Here is a 19,409-nt window from a genome sequence, read left to right as displayed (position 1 = left end):
GATCATTCAGCAGCAGTCCCTGATTTGATGCAGTAGTCCTCAGGTACCCTTGTCCATATCCACAAATAACTCTTTAAGTCAGTAAAAGAAGCATTTTGAACAAATTACATCCGTTCCTGGAAGGTTTTGGTGTTTGGGTGATAAAAACTTGTCAGGAGGGTTTCATTGCTGTGATGTCAATAAAGATTTTTCTGCTGATTGTGGCAAGAGTATAGCTAATTATTTATATGTCGTTTAAAAAATGTAACTTAATTTTTCAAAAAGTAATTTAAAGTCAAAATGTCAGGGATATGGGGAATTATGGACTTTGCTTTTCCCAGCATTTAATGTAAAATGAATAACTATTATGTGGTAAATTAGCTTGCCATACCCATCGTTCCTCTGCAGCCAGCCACCAAGCGGCTCCGAGGGATCACCATCTTCAGCACAAGCTTCGCCTCCCTCCCACATTTCTGAATGACATCACGCTGCTCAGTATTCCCGTTGCTTCTTCCCACCCTGACCCATCACGGTTCTGCCCCACAAGACCAGCAGAGACAGCTTCGCGCTTTAACGACACTTTTGTAGCTACGTTAGCTTAGTGGACGTTGAAACCGTTGTACGTGGTGGACCCCTCTGCCCTTTTTCCTCCTTGTTCGCTTTTGTCTGCTTCTAACTGCCGCTCCTCCTCGGAGGGGAAGAAAATATCCACGAGGTTTTGGTGCTAAAATTACCAAAAGAAAGAGGTGGGGGGGGAAAAAAAAAAGAAGTGGTGGGGGGGAAAGAACCGAACTGATTCGGGCGTGGTAGAAAGGGGGAAAAAAGTCATTTTTTTGCCCTAAAACTTAAGAGAAGCAGCCACAATGTCGTTGTCCGTGCCACAGAACGGAGTAAAGGCGGACAACGAACCCGTTATCGAGCTTTTTGTCAAGGTAAGACTGCAGTACAAGTCGTACAAGTTTGTTTTTATATATATAGCGAAGACTCATTGCTACAGTAATTTGAGTGAGCACTTTGATTATTTAAGTCTCATTAACACATTTGGAAGCAAAAATCTTATTAATACATTCAAGTGTTTTTGTTGTTCAAACGTTTTATTTTAGCTATGTCTCGGTTGAGGACTTTTTTGGCGTTGTGACATGCCAAATGTTTTTGCCTCTTTAAATACATATTCATATTAAATAACTGGAACCAGGTGGAGTCCGCAGCGTGTTAGCCAGGGTGGATGTAGGTTTTACCCGCAAAGGTGTGGGGGGGGTAAACTGGAAACCAACAAAGGCTCACTGCGGTCAGTCTGGGTTGATCAAATAAACAATGGGAATTATGCTTTGTACCATTTTCATTGTGCTGCGTTTATTCCTGAAAGGTGTCGTGTTCTAAAGCAGTTGATTGTGTTGGAAATCAGTTGTGTTAATTAAATGTTTTGGATTATGGGTATCAGGTAGTCTGTGAAGTCTCCAGTTTGTTTTGTTTAAAGGTAAGCTGGTTTTGTTTTGACACAAAATTGGTGAAAGTGTAGTTTTTGTTTTAATGCAGGATGTCTAATTTAATTTGCGTTTTCTATATTCTTCTATACTAGTTGTTCAGGCCTACTACGTTGAGGCCAGTTCATGCAGCTCTGCCTCATCAGTGACCATGATGATGGTGAGGACTTGTGAATGGCTGTTTTCTTTCTTTAGCAAGTGTTTCTTTCCAGGGCGGGAAAATGGTAAATGGGGGGAGGAATGGAGAGAGGGAGATTGGGGTAGTGGGAGGCGGTCCTGCATTGAGCAAGAAGTTGTTGGTTTGAGAGCACAAATATTTGGAAGGGATGGACATACCAAAAGGTTTGCAACTTTAGGGAATCTCATGTTAAAGTGGTTCTTTTTATTTAGTTTTTGCAGCATTGCAACTCTTGTACCAACCACTTACAGGGTGAACGTAAAGCATAAAATAAACAAATAACTTTACATAAGAAATGTTCTCTCCTTCAAACAGAGGCTAATCAAAACAGACATGCATCCACCCATCCATTTGCTTGCGCTTATTTGAGTTGGATTGAGGGTTAACGGTTCCCAGCCACCTCCAACACACACTCCAGTTCCTTCTGGGGGATTGCTGGCATTCCCAGCTCAGAAAGAATAAGTGCTCTCTCCAGCATCTGTAAAACCTCCAAAGGGAGGTGCCCATAATAATCTTCCAAACGTGCAATGGGAAATATTTAAACTGAAACTTATTATAAGGAACTAAGAATATGAGCACAACATGCCATCAAATCCAAATTGATCAGGTGATACTCATTTCACCTCTTTTTCATTTCATACCTGACTCTTCTCAGATGCTTACTGTGAATGCTTTGCATTGACCATCCATCAATTCATGTTGCTTTGACAACCAGCCGTTCAAACTGTTTTCTGTATTTTACTGAAAGGAAAGGTGAGTAAAATGTGAGCTAGTAAACAAATATTGGATATTGAAGTAGGTTTGATGTGAAATCTGACAAATTAGATGTGGAATGTGCCTTTAAGCTGCAGTGTTCATGCAGACACTGCAGCTTTTTTCCTCCTTTTTTGTCTGAATGACAAAGAAGTTCAGTTTGGAAAAAGTCCAAGCCTTTTTTAAATGTCTGCCAGTATGTCGATACTTTTAAGCATTAGTGTTTACTGAGGTGGCAGACTTCCATGGCAACATTGAGGAAAAACTGTCTAAAGACAAGTCTGTGTTATTGGAACTAAGCAACAGGCTTAACCCTCTCTTTATTTCTGATTTCACATCTTGCAGTAGAGGTTGCATCATCCCTTGGTCTCAAAGGTTTAGAACTGTGGTCAACTTTTGTCATCTGCCTCTCCCTCTTTGCTCCATGCAGTCCAAACATTTTTTTGCAATGTGTATCTTTTTTTGTTGTTGTTTTCGGAGCTGCAGTGGCCCGCATATATTATTGATGATGTTGTTCTCACTTTGCTGCATTAAACCCAGTAATGGGAGACAATAGCAGAGACACCAGGTTGCCATAGGCACATTACTGTGAGTTGGGGTTCAGTAAGTTGTCCACGCAGTGCGGTGTCTTATCTGTCGGATTACTGTGAAATTTCCAAGTTGACTAATAATCTTTACAGAAAAAAGACTCGACATAAACTCTTTATGAACAGCTTGACTTGTTTACCTTTTAGGAGAAGCTGACACCCCCAGATTGGAGATATTTTTGATGGTCTTACATTTCCTTCTACCTGCCCTTGTTTATAGCAACAATGTTCATATTGCCATGGCAGCATTTCACACTGTTCTTATGATTGCTTGTTTTTATAGCTTTGAATTGCACATGGCTATGATATAATGGCTTTGTAAGTGGGATGGTCCAATGTTGACCTCATCAAAAGATTAGATAACATTTTGGTTTCAGTAGTATCCTCCTGCTGGACGTTGACTTCCTGTCGTCTGCTCGTCTGTTTTATTTGGCACCTCCACTCATCGAAACGTCAAGCAGACAACCTTCATCAAGTGTCACTTTGTGTGGTGATAGTCTCCATGTGCTAAATGTAGCATGTGTCTAATGTGGTCCTGTTACAACTATAAACTTAAAAATGTTTTGTTTGACTGTTTTTTTGTTGTTGTTTTTTTCTGTTCCCCTTTGCCCAGCCTTTCAGTTTATGTGGATGGATATGACTTGGATATGGATTCAGAGAAACTACACACAGGTGGACAATATTTACTGATTATATGACTTGTGGTGAAGTTGGCTTATTTATCAGTATTGATTTAAAAGGCTAAATGAATGACACACTAACCAGTTTTTATAAAACCATCAATGATTATTTTTTTTCCCATTTATGTGCTATTTTGTCTGTCACATGCAGCGCTAATGATATAGATAAAAGTTTGTGATGGGACAAAATGTGTATTTAAAAAAGAAAAGTTCAAAGGGTACCGTAGGCATATTTTTATCAGTCACTGTTGCTAATTTAGAAACGCTCTCCGCCTCCATCCGACCTGACTGAGTGGAAATGAGCAGAATACTGATGAGTCTGGGAAACAGGCAGTCCTTATCTCCTTCTGCACGCCCAGACCGTGCCAGGGTCACACATTAGGGTTGCAAAGCCTTCTGCTGCTGCCTCCAGACTTCCAGCCTGCTGCCAGTAAATGTGTTCTAAGAAGTGCTTTTAGGTCTGGATGGCAGAAGAGCCCATCTGTGTTTGTGTGTGTCCTCTGGGACGGTCCCATGGGAACCATTGGAGCAGACAACAACTTAGCGTTTCTGTTGCCGTCGATGGAGACGGGGCTCCCAGTCGGGTTTAATTTTATCGTCTCTATTCATGAACCTCATGGTAAACATTAATGCTCACACAATCTCTGTCCTGTGAGATTTACTGTGAGACCCGAGGGACAGTTGCTCCAGTGGTGTGCTATCTGTTGCAACATGTGACGATCAGTCATGCCTTGTGATTTGCCGGTTTTATGGAAACACAAAGATCTTCTTCTTCAGTAAGCAAAGTGGCACAGTTCTCTTTACTTCCTATAATGACATCCAAGGTCGAATGGTGTCTTATTTTTCTGTTTTAAGCTATTCTTCATCTCATTCTCAGCAACTATTTCTATTAGTAAATCAATAAAACAGTTTATTCATCTGTCAGCATTATGAGTTAGAGGACAAAGATTAATGTCTTGTCTCACAGGTTAGACACAGAGTTTTGCTGTGTGTTGTTTACGCTTTGTTAATTTGCTTCTGCAGCACGGCCTTGAGCTGCTGCTTCTGTCTGGTTGACTGAGTCTCTGGCTGCTGGCCTAATAGATCTGCTGGTGTGTTATTACACCAATTTGAACAGGTGCCGTAGAAGCAAATCCCTTTAATTTCTATTAAACCAAAACTAATTTGTGTCCAAAAACACAACTCTTCTTGACCACATCAACAAGGTTAATTCTGCTTGTGAAATAAGATCTGGTGTTTGGGTAGCAACAAAAGAGATTGTCTTAATGTAGGAATAGACAATAGATGTACAATATCTATACAGTTTAGCTTCATTGTACTAACAGTATTTGGGTCTACCATTCTCTGTTTACCATTTGATGTATGATGCAGCCAGTTTGATGCATGAGTTTTGTCAAGATTTTTCATAAACTTTTAAAACATATATGTATAAAAATGAAGTCAAATCATAATCAATTTTGAAGCTTTAAGTTTAAAACTTATTTCCACCCTTTTACATTTCAATGACTAATCTGAGGATGAGTGGGTCTGTCCAAGTCACTCGGGGCTTAAGGAAATAAATGTGGCCTCTCCTTTTCTGATCAGAATTTGTTGGCAGTTTTTGTTGGAGATTTCACTTTCTAATCTCTAACAAGGCACACAGATGCACCAACTCACTGTTTTGCAGTAGAAAAAGTCTAACAGTGTTAGACTTGGACATGGCTGACTGGTTAGTTTGGTCTCAGAAGAAAAAAAACCCTTCCATTTCATTTATTTCATACAACGGTGCTCTGTGCTTATTTTGTTGTGTATGATTGGGCAAAATTTCATCATCCTTGTCATACGACATAAAAATTGGTACATGGCAGGCAATAAAGAATATTTTAATTAGGTGGTAATATGGTGCTGTTGGTGGATTTCCCTGTCTCCTATATTGCATCTCGTGCCATGAGATCCCATTACACCCTTATTTATTACTTTATGGCCGTTTCCTGTGGTAGTAAAACACAAAGACAAAAACTTAGAAGAAATGTTATTCAGCTAAAGAGAATGTTGATTGTAACCACAGATATGTGGGAGAGAAACAAAAATGACAAACACAAACTTTTAGCCCGCATTTTTATAAGTTCAATATCTGGAGATAAAACATTCAGGATTAGAGCATTCCCATGAAATAATAAGCTTAATGTGAGAGTAACTTGTGTTGTTTTCTTGCTATGTATTCACAATTCATCTGCTGAAAAGAAATAGGGTTAAAAAAAGAATATGTGTATATACTGTATATATACAGTATATAGGTGTGCGTGTGTTTTTAGCAAAGAATGTTGATCATACCTTTCAGATCTTTTGATAGGCTTGAAATAAAGTATTTTCATACTGTATGGAAATTAGAAATACAACACTAGTTGAATGGAAAGGGAAGTAAGATGCATATAAATAGTCTATGTACTGACCCATTCAAACTTGCAGACTGGAGCATGAGCTGTTGCTTTGCATATTTGATTATTTATAGTGTTATAGGGAAAAGCAAGATGTAGCAGATTACCTGGGAGGCAAATCTTTGGCACATCAGTTTGGCCTCTGTCTGTTCAGCAGGGGTGATAAAACCAGAATTTCTGTGGCATTGATTGGCACACTAGCACTGGAATTAAGGACTGGTTTCCAGCTGTAAAGGTGAAACATTTATCTCTTGTTTTACCTTTATGTTCCCTTCATTTCTGCTCAAAGGGTTTTTTTAGTCTTCAGGGTCAAAGTTTCCACAAAAATGCATTGGTTTTCATGGACTAATCCAGGACAGTAGTCAGACAACTGACTGGAAGGTTCTGAGTTTTCCACAGAGTGACGGCAGTCTGAGTCAGAGCCACACTAAAGATGTGTTGGTGTTCCCATATTCCAGCTGAAAATGACTCCTGTGTACTCATTTTTCTGACTGTGGTCAGGACTCATTACCCACCCAGTTCAGTCTGAGTCATTCACTCATAAGGCCAAACCTCACCTTTTTACCATTAAAGAAATTTTTTAGCTTTTTTTTGTCTTTAATGCCTTGAAAAAGTAGACATAGTCCTTTAAACTTTTTCAGATTTTCTTACACTGTAATCAGAAACTTCTATGTATTTCAGTTTTATGATAAGTCAGTGAAAATTAGAATGTTATTGTAATGTGGAAAAATTTTTGGTTAACAAATCTGAACTGTATTTAGCTTTCTGAATTAAAATAATTCAAAATAAAATATCTACAGCACAGCTGGGAGAATCTGTTAACACGCGGGAGCAGCATAGTGATCTTAACATGCACTACGTTATGTAGATGTATCAAATCTCAGCTTCACAAAGTATGAACACATTCAAAGAGGTGTGCATAATTTTGCAAGGTGCTGAATGATTAAAAAAATATGGCCCATGAGTAATTATTACACTTAGTTTTTTCTATCTATAAAGTGAACAAAATTCCAGTACAAGCTCTGTAATTATGTCCGAGTTGTTCATTTCATATGTAGTCAGGGTTTATTTTAGTCACCCACCAACTCTGGAGACTTTTCCAGAAAGCCTTGAGAGGCGTTGCCCTTCAGGTTTACATGGCTGCATTCCTACTGTGTGAAAGCATCAGGAGGGGAAGCTGTGGCTCTCGTTACATCGTCAGTTCCTTAGTTCCTTATTCGGTCAAGTGTGGCTTGAACCTTCAGAGCAGTCCAACCAATTTAGAAAAAGAAGTGTGTCAGGGAGGGGAGCTGCACGGGCTGCCACGTTACTAAAATTAGCTTTCCATACCAGAGGCTGAGCGGACTGTGCCCTGCATGAACAGGATTCATTATTGTAGAATATTGTCACGTCACCGTTCTAGAAACGGAATGTCGAGCTTGTATTTTATCCTTGTAAAATGTTATGGGCTTGGACTTGGTGCCTGGGAGTGCATACCCAGCCACATCCTGAGTACTTTTGTTTGGCCTCAATGTCCGGGTCATCATCTCCTAAATACGTCACACTCACACCCTCCACTGTAACGATGTGTGTGTTTGGAATCTGTTGATTTTTCTTTCTGCTGTTTGCAAAAGTCAGCTGATTCTTACTTCCTGTTTCAGATATTATTTACATTTTTTTCCAAATGAGTTAAATATGTGTACAGCTGCTGGAAATTTCTACTACTGGGGAATACAAATGAGTACAGTTGTGACTAGTAAATGTTTCTACATGCTTTAAGAAATCAATTGAATTAATTGGAAATAGGACTGAAATGATTAAATGTGTTGAATTGATTATTGAAATAATCAGCAACTAATTTAGTAATCGATTAGTCATTAACTGGAGCATACAGACTGAAAAGGCAATTTGCTTAAAAAAACACACACAGCAATAGTTAAGGCAAAACTGTTCAAAAAACATATACATTTAAGAAAAAAAAAATCATTTAACTATCTCTTAACTTCTGTGAACTCCTCGAGTGGCATAGTTTTAGCCTTACCCAGTTCAAATTGTGTAAAAAAATCTTCTATTAAGCACCTATAGCTATCCAATTATTTATCGGTTAATCCAAAACATAATCAACAGATCAGATCTATTGATGTGAAGTCCAGCAGAAAAGGCTGAGCTTTTCACATATTGATGTTAGTATTTTATTAACTTCAGAAGTGTACACTAAATGAATGCTGTTAATGCATTTTAGGCAATCAAATGCTCATTTAAAGTAGCAATGTACTGTATGTATTTATTTACATGTTTAATGCATTTCTAATATTGCATAACAAATAAAAAAAATCAGCATAATATGCTAAGGTTTTTTTTTTTTCTTCCGAATAATCATCCTAGCAGCCCCATTTGGAAAAGCTACACCTGTGCCAATTCATGTGCTTTGCCTTTTATGGGTACATAACTTGTTCATGTGCATGAGTTTTATTTGTGTTTTTTTCCCCTTCCTCTTACTAAAATATGATCTAAAACTTGACAAACAAGCCATGCTTTGTGCTGGTGTGTTACAGAAGCCTCTCCAGAAACCTTCTCCTAAATGTCAAACTCTGGAAAGTGTTAGTAGGACGAAGGCGGCACTGTTTAGAAGGCTTCCCAAACCTCTTCTGGGTTATGAATTTTCTAACCCTAACCTTTTAATGGCAATACTGAGGACAATATCATTCTGCTGTTCTGTACAGTAAAACGCTTCTCTCCCAGCATTACCTCCTAAACTAAGGAAGGCATCCTGGTTGGGGGGGTGTAACAGGACATTTCTGGAATAGTTTCTCCCTTCTTTCCAAATGCCCAACCCCCCCCCCCCAACTCCACAGAGGGGCCCAGGATGAGGGGAGAAGGGATTAAAAGGGAAGAGGAGGAGAAAGAAGAGGGCTGTAAGTCAAAGAGCACATTGCTCGTAGAGCTTGCTATCTAACCTCTTCCTTTCATTCCCACTTAAAGCATCCATTACCTCTCACACTCCTTCATGTTTATCAAAACATTTGATCCTTAATTTCCTCCTGGCTTCCTGTAACGTCTATGGCTCTCGTCATGCTGCTGATCTCTCCTGGCAGAGAGCTGCTGTCTGCCACTGCTCTGAGAACAAGGAAGAAAACGGTGCCATTTCTTTCTCAGGGCTACTGTACCCTCTTTCTTGATCACAGTGCCTCATATGAACTATTTTAAAGCTACTCTGTATCTTGAATTACAGTAAACCCTCTTTTGATTTACAAATGCCATTTTGTCATGTGCTTTGCATTTTATCACTGCTGACAGAGAGCGTGCTTCAGACAGTTCACCTGCGTAATTCTTCCTCTGCATGGTGGAAGCTCTTCTTTCCATGTCATATGTTCCAGCCATTGCTATGGGAACGGTTGCTGTGTCGCGTTTCCACCCTTGATCTAGACCTGAATGCTTCTCTGTATGCGCTGCGCTGGGAGATAATCATCCGGCTGATGTCCTTCTGATCCAGGTCTGACTGCCCCGAGGCCGCAGCTTTATTCTGGAGCTGATCATAACACACGCTTGAGGGGAATTTCATTTACCAAATAATGGCTGTGGGATTTAATCCTAGCGTTTCATATATTGAATTCAAAAAGGGAAAGGGAGAGGACAGTCGCTGTACAATGGGAGCCAGCAGACAGATCAAACAGAGCCATCCCACAGGGCGTCACACAGAGGACAACAGCAGCAAGTCTGTCCACATGAGCAAAAAAATGCTGGGTTTGGTTGGAACAAAGTCCTCTATTGTCCACAGATCAGACCTGCATCTCTGATAGGAAAGTGTTTATCTAAGATGCCAACTGATTTTAATCAGTCACAATGCTTGCTCCAAATCTGTCCTATAGTAACTATCAGTCTTATGTTTCGGACCACTTTGCATGATCTTTGCCGTTTCTTAAAGACGTGAAACAGCCTAAAGGAGAACTGCAGGGAGAGGAATGCAGGGTTCTGCAGCTCTACTGTAATGAATATATTCCAGGGCATCAGCATTCAAATGACCTCAGCTTGTGCTCTGCAGAACTGATGGACAGAGTTACAGAACTGCTTTACATGCACAAACACACCCACCGGCCCGCAAAATAAATATGGAACTTTCACCTTTGTGTTGTTCAACTTTGAAAATAGGACGTTGTTCATTTTATTAAATTTAAATAAGACATTTTCTAAATTGGTTAAAGAAAGGAGTGAAGGCATGTTGTACTTGGTTCTGCAGGATTTACTTTATCAGTTTGGCCTGATTTGGAGTTGTTGGGGCTGTGGCTCAGCTGAGACGTTCAGGAAGATCAGGTTGCTTTTATAGCACTCCCAGCTTGTCACCATTGTTGAGTCTGGCGCCTTATGTTCCTCTCCACAATGATTCCTGTGGTGTATAAATCAGAGAAATTTTCTTGTCGAACAAGAACAGTTATGAGATGATCATTAAACCAGGTGTTGGTACATTCAACAGTGCGAGTCCTGCTGTAAAAGGAAATCTGCTTTTGTGTTGTGGATACAGAAAAGTTTCAAAGTGCTTATTAAGACTCCCCTTCCTTGATTTCCAAGGGAAATGCACAATTTATATTCATCTGAATAGAGTTTGAACCGCCAAGCAAGAACTGGATCCTTTTTCTCCTCAGATCATGTAAGAGAGTTCTGATGAGGCCTCTGGTCCAGGTGTGGCTTTACATGTGTCCGACCGGTCTAGCCCATGTCCAACATAAAACTCTGTGCTCTCTTGAAGAACTGACTACTAAGTGCATGTTTTCCCACCACTTTTCTTCCTTCCACTTAACTTTCCATTGACATGCTTGAATACAGCACTCTGAAAAGAGCAATGATGGTCTGTTGCTTACCCTCCTTGTAGAGAGTCATCAGTCTTCCTCGTGAATATTTAGGCTCACATTTCTGTATTAAAAACCTTTTTCAGATTTGATTTTTTTTTTTTAATTTGTCTCTTTGTGACTGGCTAGCTTTGATTTTTTTCAAGCCCCTGGTTTGTTTTGATCCCGTCGTTAAACAGTATTCATCAGACTGAAAGAGTTTGTTTCGATTAATCACCCTGCTCAGCTTGTTTGTGCAGACATACTTAAGAAAAAAAAAAGTCTTATTCTTAAGTTTCTCGTTACTCTGAAGTGTTTTTGCAGATTGATGAAGAGGAAAATGTGCTGAAGTCTTTAGGACTTAAGAGTCAGTGTCCAACATTTCACTCCTACTTATCTTTTTTGAGGCGAGGAGTCTGAAAGAATCATTGTCTGAAACAGACCCTCACTTGGGGAGTGAAGTGAAAAGCTGTGAACTTTGAAAAGGTTGTGTAACAGAGATATGGTCTCTACTTGTTGAATTATTGCAGCCTTAAAATGCAAGCCAAGTGCATTCAGAGATGTTTAGATCTTAACTGTTAGGATTTCCATGGTTCTAGCGATTAAATCTGTTTTGGTTTCTTTGTTCTTTTACCCATTTTGTCCTCTTCTTTCTAAAGAAAGGTACGTGAAGTTGTTTGGTTATTCTTCTGCTTTTCTAACTCTCATTCTGTTTGTTGAAGGCGGGAAGCGACGGCGAGAGCATCGGAAACTGCCCTTTCTCTCAGAGGCTCTTCATGATACTCTGGCTTAAAGGAGTCGTCTTTAACGTCACCACAGTGGATCTGAAAAGGTGAGGCCTGCTTGTTTTTAAACTTTGCTTAATTTCAGACAAAATGCGTTCTTCCATCTTTTTGATTTCTTCCTGGGTGGAGCTGTGCTGCAGCTGTTTGATCCAGCTCCACCCTTTAACACGGTCGCTGCTTCCTCACTCCTTGTTTGGTTTTCCCATGACCCCTTCCCAAACTGTAGAAAATGAGAGAAAAATAAACATATAGGCTCCAGAGAAGCTATTTAAAGCTCATTGACTTGACTCCCTTCCTGTTTGGTGTGGAACATGTTTTCCAGCCACTTGGATAAGAAAACTGTGATCTTCTGAATTTTTCTTTAGTTTTGCCTCCCAGGTTCAGGAACATGTACTTTTTCCAGGGTACCGATTATCTTCACGTCCATCTAGGATTAAGATGGATGATTTGTTTTCTACGTATTTTTGCCACTTTGTTTTGAAACATTGTTTGCTTATATGACAATAGAAATATGATTGGGCTTCCCCCTAAAAAAAAAAAAAAACAATGTAACTTTGAGTCACATTCCTCTTGGTTCCTAAGCAAATCTATAATTTTTTTTTCCATCCATTCCTGTATCTATCTGTCTGTTCAGATTGTTAATTAATTCCTCCATCTTTCCATCAATTTATTCTTCCATTCATCCATCATTTTATCATTCATATAATTTAACTCAAAAGTTCAACCAAAATCTCTGGAATTTGAATCTCAAAAAGTGTGCTGGAAGTTAAAGTCATGCCTATTTGGCTAGTTGTCAGGCTTTACTCGCATGCCTACACATTCACAATTAGTTCAAAGGTTTAGATATATTTGCATATATTTCCCTTTGTGACTCCTGCAGGGATGCTATAAAATACAGCCATGTAAAGCAGTGGGTGTTGCTCACTATTTTTTTTTTTTACGATTTCCCCTTCCATCCAGTTGTAATTCTTTCTTGTTGCTATATTTTTGTTTTTAGAATGAATAACTCATAGATATGCCTTTCTCTTTGTCATTTGGAGCCTTTTGAGCTAACATGAAATACATGTTTTTGTTTATGGTGGTTTTACTGTAGAATTTAACCAGTAGTGGAGGCCATGTTGAACTTGTTTAACTGGAAAAACATGTTTTACATTTATTAATAACAATTCTTTGAAATTTCTTAATCTTCTGATTGGTCAACATGTTTTTACTTTCCTGGCCTGTGAGGGCACCTTTTTACCCGCTCTCCAGTGATATCACTTGGGGACTGTACCACACCCCATTAACATGCCAAAGAGTTGAGGTCATTTCCCCTTTTTTCTTTGCCCTTAAATGGCTTTTCTCAAACTGTAGCCACCTTCGTCACAATGAAAACATTGAGGATCTGTGGACGTTTGTTTTTGTAGCCCAGAGCAACATCGCTGCTGTGTTTCGTGTTGCTTTTCTAGCGAGAGGATTTAACAGGCTGTTTGTGTTTGACCACTCACTTGTGTTCACACTCCTCATTCAGCACATGCTCATTTCTGTTTGTGTCTCGGCCTCATCTGCCTGCCATCTGGTACAGAATGTGCTGGCTGCGAAGGCCGCAGAATGGAGGACACACACAAGCGCACAACTCTCAGTTAGAGAGACAGCAGCTGGAGCTGCAGTGGGAGAAACGCCTGGACGACTTGGTTTTAAAAAAAAACAAAAAAGCCAGCTTTGACTGAATCGAATGGTCTTGTTTTCACAGGAAGCCCGCAGACCTCCAAAACCTGGCTCCCGGCACGCACCCGCCCTTCATCACGTTTAATGGCGAGGTCAAAACTGATGTCAACAAGATCGAGGAGTTCCTGGAGGATGTTCTCAGCCCACCCAAGTGAGTCCTTTCTGACCCATATTATAATGGCATACCACACCTATGCACCAAATGTAACTCATTATAGTCAAAACACTGAGCATAAAATGGGAGTGAAGGCCTCAACTTAAGTCGTTTAAGAATTATGCCATAACGTGTATAGAAAAAGGGATTTACACCAGTGGAGTCCAAATGTTTTAGCATCAACAATAAATTAGACTTGCAGTATGTTATTAAAACAAGTAGTTGGATTTATTTGTAGGAAATGTGAATCACTACATGTCCGAAAGGTTTTTTGAATGTTTGCCTTTTATTTAGAAAAGAGGCAACAAGTTTGCAAATTATTTTGGGCTCGATTTGAAAAACAGAAGAAAAAGTCTCTTTTTCAGCAATAAGAACGGAGCTTGGGTCACTATTTATTTGAGAGTGCTCACTGCATTAAGTTTAATGAATGAATTGAAAGCACATTTTGGTGTACCAGTCTGTTCTTGAGTAAAAGCCCCTGGATAGATTTCATGTGATACACAAACACAAAATAGCCCATAATTGTGAAATAAAAACAAAACTATACATGCTTTAAAACATAATTTACTAGTAAAATCACAACTTCCCTGAGTCCATATATATATCAGCTTTTTTTTAGACAGACGTGTTTGACCATTCTTCTTTGCAATAAAAGAACCTCAGTCAGTTGTACGAAGTGTGTGTGGGTGTGTTTGACCAGTGTTTCTCAAGTCTGGTCACTGATTCTCTAGTGGATCTAAGTTTAGATTTCAAGGGAACCATTTCAACACATGGATCTGCTTTAATCTACATCGTTATGTCTTTTGATCTGGTTGCATGTTGAGGTTTGTCTTGTGTGATAAACCTACATTTGTCTGAAGTCTTTCTCTGTTTTTCTCCTGAGAAAGACAGCTGCACCCATCTGGCCTGTTAACATTAAAGAAAAGCATAAACCACCTTAATTTCACCAGGATGATGTGCAGTTAGTTTTATGCTCTACCTGGGTACATTACTTTTAGACTATAAATTACATTGCCTTACTCATGATTTTAGGTATTTTTGGACAACTGAAGACTGCTTCTTTGCTATGTCTGTTGTGATTGCTATAATGACAAAAATATTCTTCTTTCTCCTTTGATAAAGCACAGACTTTGTTTTTTATGCTGTTTCTTTTAGATACATCAAGCTTGGTGCCAAACACCCCGAGTCTAACACAGCCGGCATGGACATCTTCGCCAAGTTTTCTGCCTACATCAAGAATTCCAAGCCAGACGCAAACGAGGGTAAATGACCTGTATTTGTCTTTCACACTCGCATTCTCACATCGGTGTGTAAGATTAACTGCATCATGGATACCTTTCAGCTGTGAAGGGAGTGCTGTCTGGTCGCTAGGCAACCTTTGTAGCCCTGCCCTGATTGGCGGATTCTGTCCTGATTCAGGAACACAGCTCTTTTGTTCTGCTGCCGCCTCTTGTGTCGCTCCTCATCTCACCTGGAGCTTTCCAGAAAAAACCTCTTAATGTGGAGGAGCAGCCAGTGCTCACAGTCTGCTCCTCCCTGTTATTCTACCTTAACCCTGCAAAGTAAAGCATCTCTCAGTGAGTCTACAGATTAGAATATCAAGTCTTTTAGAGGTTGCTTAATCTAGGTTAGGTTTCTTGTTACGGATCTTTATGGAGAAGTTCATATCTTGCTTCAGCTGCCTGTGCGCCACCTTGGGAAAATATTGATCCATAGTGAGTTTAGACGAGGGCCACGAGGGTTGTGTCAACAGTGAGAGGCTGAATCTCATAGTTCACTGATAAGCGCTCTAAAACATAGCAGCTGTTGAACCCCCGAAGCTTTCTTTCCCTCAAATTCATCAAATTTTTTCTAACAATAAAATCTCTTAAACAATCACAGATGATAAAATGTGTTTTGTGTAGAATTTGCCTTCCATCCTAATGGAATGCAGAATATTGCTAAAAGAAATTTCTAATCAAAAATACATATAACAAAAACAATTTTTTAGTTAATGTACATGTTGTATGTTACTTGATAAATGCTGCCCTCGTGTGGTTGAAAAGCATACAGCCTAAGCAGCTGCAGTGAAATGATCTCCGTTTTCTGTCACTGTGTTCAGCTCTGGAGCGTGGGCTGCTAAAGACGTTGCAGAAGCTGGATGACTACCTTCGCTCCCCGCTACCCGACGAGATCGACCACAACAGCATCGAGGACATCAAGTTCTCCAGCCGCAAGTTCCTGGATGGGGAAGAAATGACCCTGGCGGACTGCAACCTGCTGCCCAAACTGCACATAGTTAAGGTAAACATTGATGGTTTAAGCAAGTTTGAGTCATACTAGATGAATTTTACTGAACCTGATAAAACCCCTCAGGAGTAAGATGGAATTTTTCTCACTCAGCAGTATGTATCATAACTTTTAAGTTTAAACAGACTGTGATGAAGGGTTTTTAGAGGGTATGAAGACTGAAAATACCCCTAGACATTTGCATCTTCATCTCAGTTGCCTGCAGTTCTTTGCCGCATGTTGCAGGTTATTCAAGAGAACTTCGAACTTTCTCTTTTAGGTTGTGACTAAGAAGTACCGAGGCTTTGACATTCCCAAAGAGATGACGTCCATCTGGAAGTACCTGAATAACGCCTACACACGTGAAGAGTTCACCAACACCTGCCCCAGTGACAAGGAGATAGAGATCGCCTATGGAGATGTAGCCAAGAGGCTGGTCAAATAAACCTCTCTTCACGGCCCACATTCCCCACTAAAATCCCAACCCACTCCCCCGTCCTCTCTCACTGCCCCACACCTCCCACTCCTCAGCATCTGGACTGATGTGCCTCATTTATGAGAAAGAAGAAAAAAAAAAACTCTGGACTTCTTTTCCTTCTCTGCTCATCCTGTTGTTGTTTCCCCCTCTGGTCTTATGAAGCTCTCTCTTAGTTGAATCAGCAGAGGTCACCCTTGTTCCACATTGATCATTTAATTGCTTTTGTTCTTCACTCACTGTTGTATGTGTGACACATTATAGCGGAGCTTATCAATGTTAAGAGTTAGATAAGTGACCTTTCAGTTGACTTTGTCTCTGCCAGCAGAAGAAATGTCACAAGCCTTTGTTTCTGGAAGATTAAATTAGATTCTTGTTTTTCTTCTTGGATTGTAACTGAAAACTTTAAGTTTTTTCTTTTCATTTTCAGCTGACTCAGAGATCTTGTGAGCAGTGTTGGAGCTTCAGTGTTTCTGCCTACAGTATTTAACAGGGTTAGACTAGAAGCTGAAAACAATACAAACCTGAATGCAGAGATGCTTTGTTAGAAAAAAAAATTGTAACAGACTGGCAAACATGCTTTGATTTTTTTTCCCCTTGTTGCCTCGAGTGGTTAGGGGAGAGTAGCTCAGCTCAGAGTTGTAGGAAATGTCTCAGGACTAATAAACCCTGAGATTTATAAATATCCAAAAACATGTAGCTCATAGTGAAGTATTCTTATTGCCTCGTTGCTGCAGTAATTCAAAAAAGCAAAGAAACCTGTTGATTTTTTTTTCTTGATGTAGGAGATGCACATTGAACCAAAAAGAAGCAGATTAACAGCTACTTCATAACGTACATGGTGAAGGAGACAATACTGCAGTCGAGCAAAACTGAAGATATTTATGAAGTAAAAAAGGAACTCAGGAGCGTTGGAATAATTAGAACCTGGTCACATTTCGCGTTCCCTCCAGGATGAAGGCAGATCTGAAGTAGCAAATGTACGCATAAATACAGTAGCTCCGGAAAGTGCTTTAATGTGGATGAAACAAAATGCTTTTCTCCCGTTTGCCACATGTTTTTCTTATTCAGACTTTTGTTACGAAACAAATCTGATTTAAAAAGGAATTGTAAATATTGTTTTGTTTTTTCATTGCTCTGATTTCAATATGTAAATTTATTGCATATCATCAGAATTCGGAGGAAAAACAGGCCCGTTTCTCGCCTGGTTTGAATTCTAAGGAAACATTTTCCAGTTGGCCTTATTAGTTTTCTCTGCAGATGTTTAGCAGGAAGGATTTTTTTAGATCATTTCAAGCAACTAGAGTTTGTATAAAGAAATATCGGAGGTATTTCATGGCTTTTTTTTTAACAATATTGACTGAATTTAAATAAACTTCTTATTGGCACTTAGACTTGTGTGTTTTCTTTTACATCTGAATAGTTGTTAACAATAATAGAAACAGCTTGCCTCTGGTGCTGAGGTCTACTCTTCAGCTGTCTCAAATTACTGTGCATAGTCCCAAACAATGTCCAACGCCAACTCAAACAAGTTCCCTCTAGATATCCAAGGAACATTCAACAAAGCTTTTTCTTTGGGTAGGATGAGGTGGCAGAGGGGATAAATAACAGTTTATCTGGATGTTAAAGATGCAGTCTAACCCTACAGACTACAGAAAGAATGCTTTTTACTTTTAGGGTTTAATCAGGGTATAATAGAAATGATCTGGTATATATTTACCAGGTTTTAAAAATGGTTAAATCTAACTTTAAGTGTAAAGAAATGACAGATTCCATACATTCATTTTCACCAGGGTTCCTACACAGTTTTAATGTATGAAATTCATTATTTTATATTTTTTCATAAATATAGAAAAAAAACAAAGTATGGAAAAATATTAAAATCTCTGGACTCTTCCTAATTACAGTTTGGGTAACAGCTGTAATTATCCAAGCTGAGAATGAGTCAAATTTAATCATCTGATTCATTCTCTTTATGTACATTCTTTATCGTTCCACTTAAGCAACTGTATTCTGTTTATTTCAGACATAAGCAGAAAAAGATTAAAATCTTAAGCTGTTCAAAAAGTAAACTTTTTTTTTTTGGCAAATCAGCACAAACACTTCATGCAACTCTTAAGCACGGTGGCAGAGGCATTACATTATGGGCCTGCTTGCAGTTTCAAGAACTAGATGCCTTTCAGTCATGGGTTTGAGTATAGACAGACAAGAAGATGTTTATTGGTTCAGTTATCTGAAAGTTGGCCTGAATCAAAAGCTTTGGTTGGACTTTAAGACAGTTATAAACTGTTGTAAAGTAGACTGGGTTACAATTCAACCATGAGAAAATGTCTACTGGGGGTTGTGCTGCTGTAGCAGCACAACCCCCAGTAATGTCATCAGTTTTTGTTTTTTTTTCTATTTCAGCTTTAGCTCTGTTCAATATATAATTATCCTGAAATTGCTATGTATATTTGCACACTTGCAGTTAGAAATACAACTGAAACCAGATATTTATAAGACAATTATCCCTGATACTGACCAATGTTAATATGTAAAAACTAATAGAGGTTGTACTTTCTTTTTCCCATAACTTCATATCACTACTTTTCTACTTTACTGCTTTTGTTATGTCTGATCTGAATGCTTTAATGCAAATGTTTTACCTTTTTTTTTTAACACAGCCATTTTATTATTTTCTGGGTGACTGACTAAAAAAACATAGCCCACTTCTCAGAGTTGCAGAAATTCCATTCCAAAATCAACAATGCTGGTGGTCAGTGCCTCACAATATCATCCATATTTTAATGTTTTCCGTTCTGCTTCTGAAGAAAACATTTGGAACCCTTCAGCCAAGACATGTTTGTTTACAGCTCACTGTCAGTCAGGAATGTCTCGTGTGGGTGTCCACCCACTGTGGCTTCCACCTCCGCCCGAAGACACCCGCTTTACAGTGAGACTTGACTCTGTTTCTCAGCTACTTCGGCACACAAACATCTATTCTGCAGGGCTTATGGCAGCCAAAGTTTCACAAGAGAGGATGAAGAGAATGGAAAGGGGAAAAAAGAGGTGTGGGGGCGAAGAGCTTTCTGGATTCCCTCCAGATCATTAAAGTCTCGTGTTTCAGCCTCAGACATTCCCTGCTCCCTACTAACTGAGAC

General features: G+C 39.3%; 1 protein-coding gene across 1 annotated transcript; it reads left to right on the top strand.

Moving 5' to 3' along the window:
- The first annotated feature begins 479 nt into the window (after positions 1-479).
- On the top strand, positions 480-17,661 carry clic4 (chloride intracellular channel 4). Its single transcript, XM_032547698.1, has 6 exons — positions 480-911; positions 11,603-11,712; positions 13,398-13,523; positions 14,682-14,788; positions 15,628-15,809; positions 16,075-17,661. The coding sequence occupies exons 1-6, from the start codon at positions 843-845 to the stop codon at positions 16,237-16,239; spliced, it is 759 nt and encodes a 252-aa protein (XP_032403589.1). The 5' UTR covers positions 480-842; the 3' UTR covers positions 16,240-17,661.
- The last annotated feature ends 1,748 nt before the right edge of the window (positions 17,662-19,409 follow it).

This window comes from Xiphophorus hellerii, chromosome 19, assembly GCF_003331165.1.
Source record: "Xiphophorus hellerii strain 12219 chromosome 19, Xiphophorus_hellerii-4.1, whole genome shotgun sequence".
Taxonomy (NCBI): domain Eukaryota; kingdom Metazoa; phylum Chordata; class Actinopteri; order Cyprinodontiformes; family Poeciliidae; genus Xiphophorus; species Xiphophorus hellerii.
This window is presented reverse-complemented; position numbering and strand designations above follow the sequence as displayed.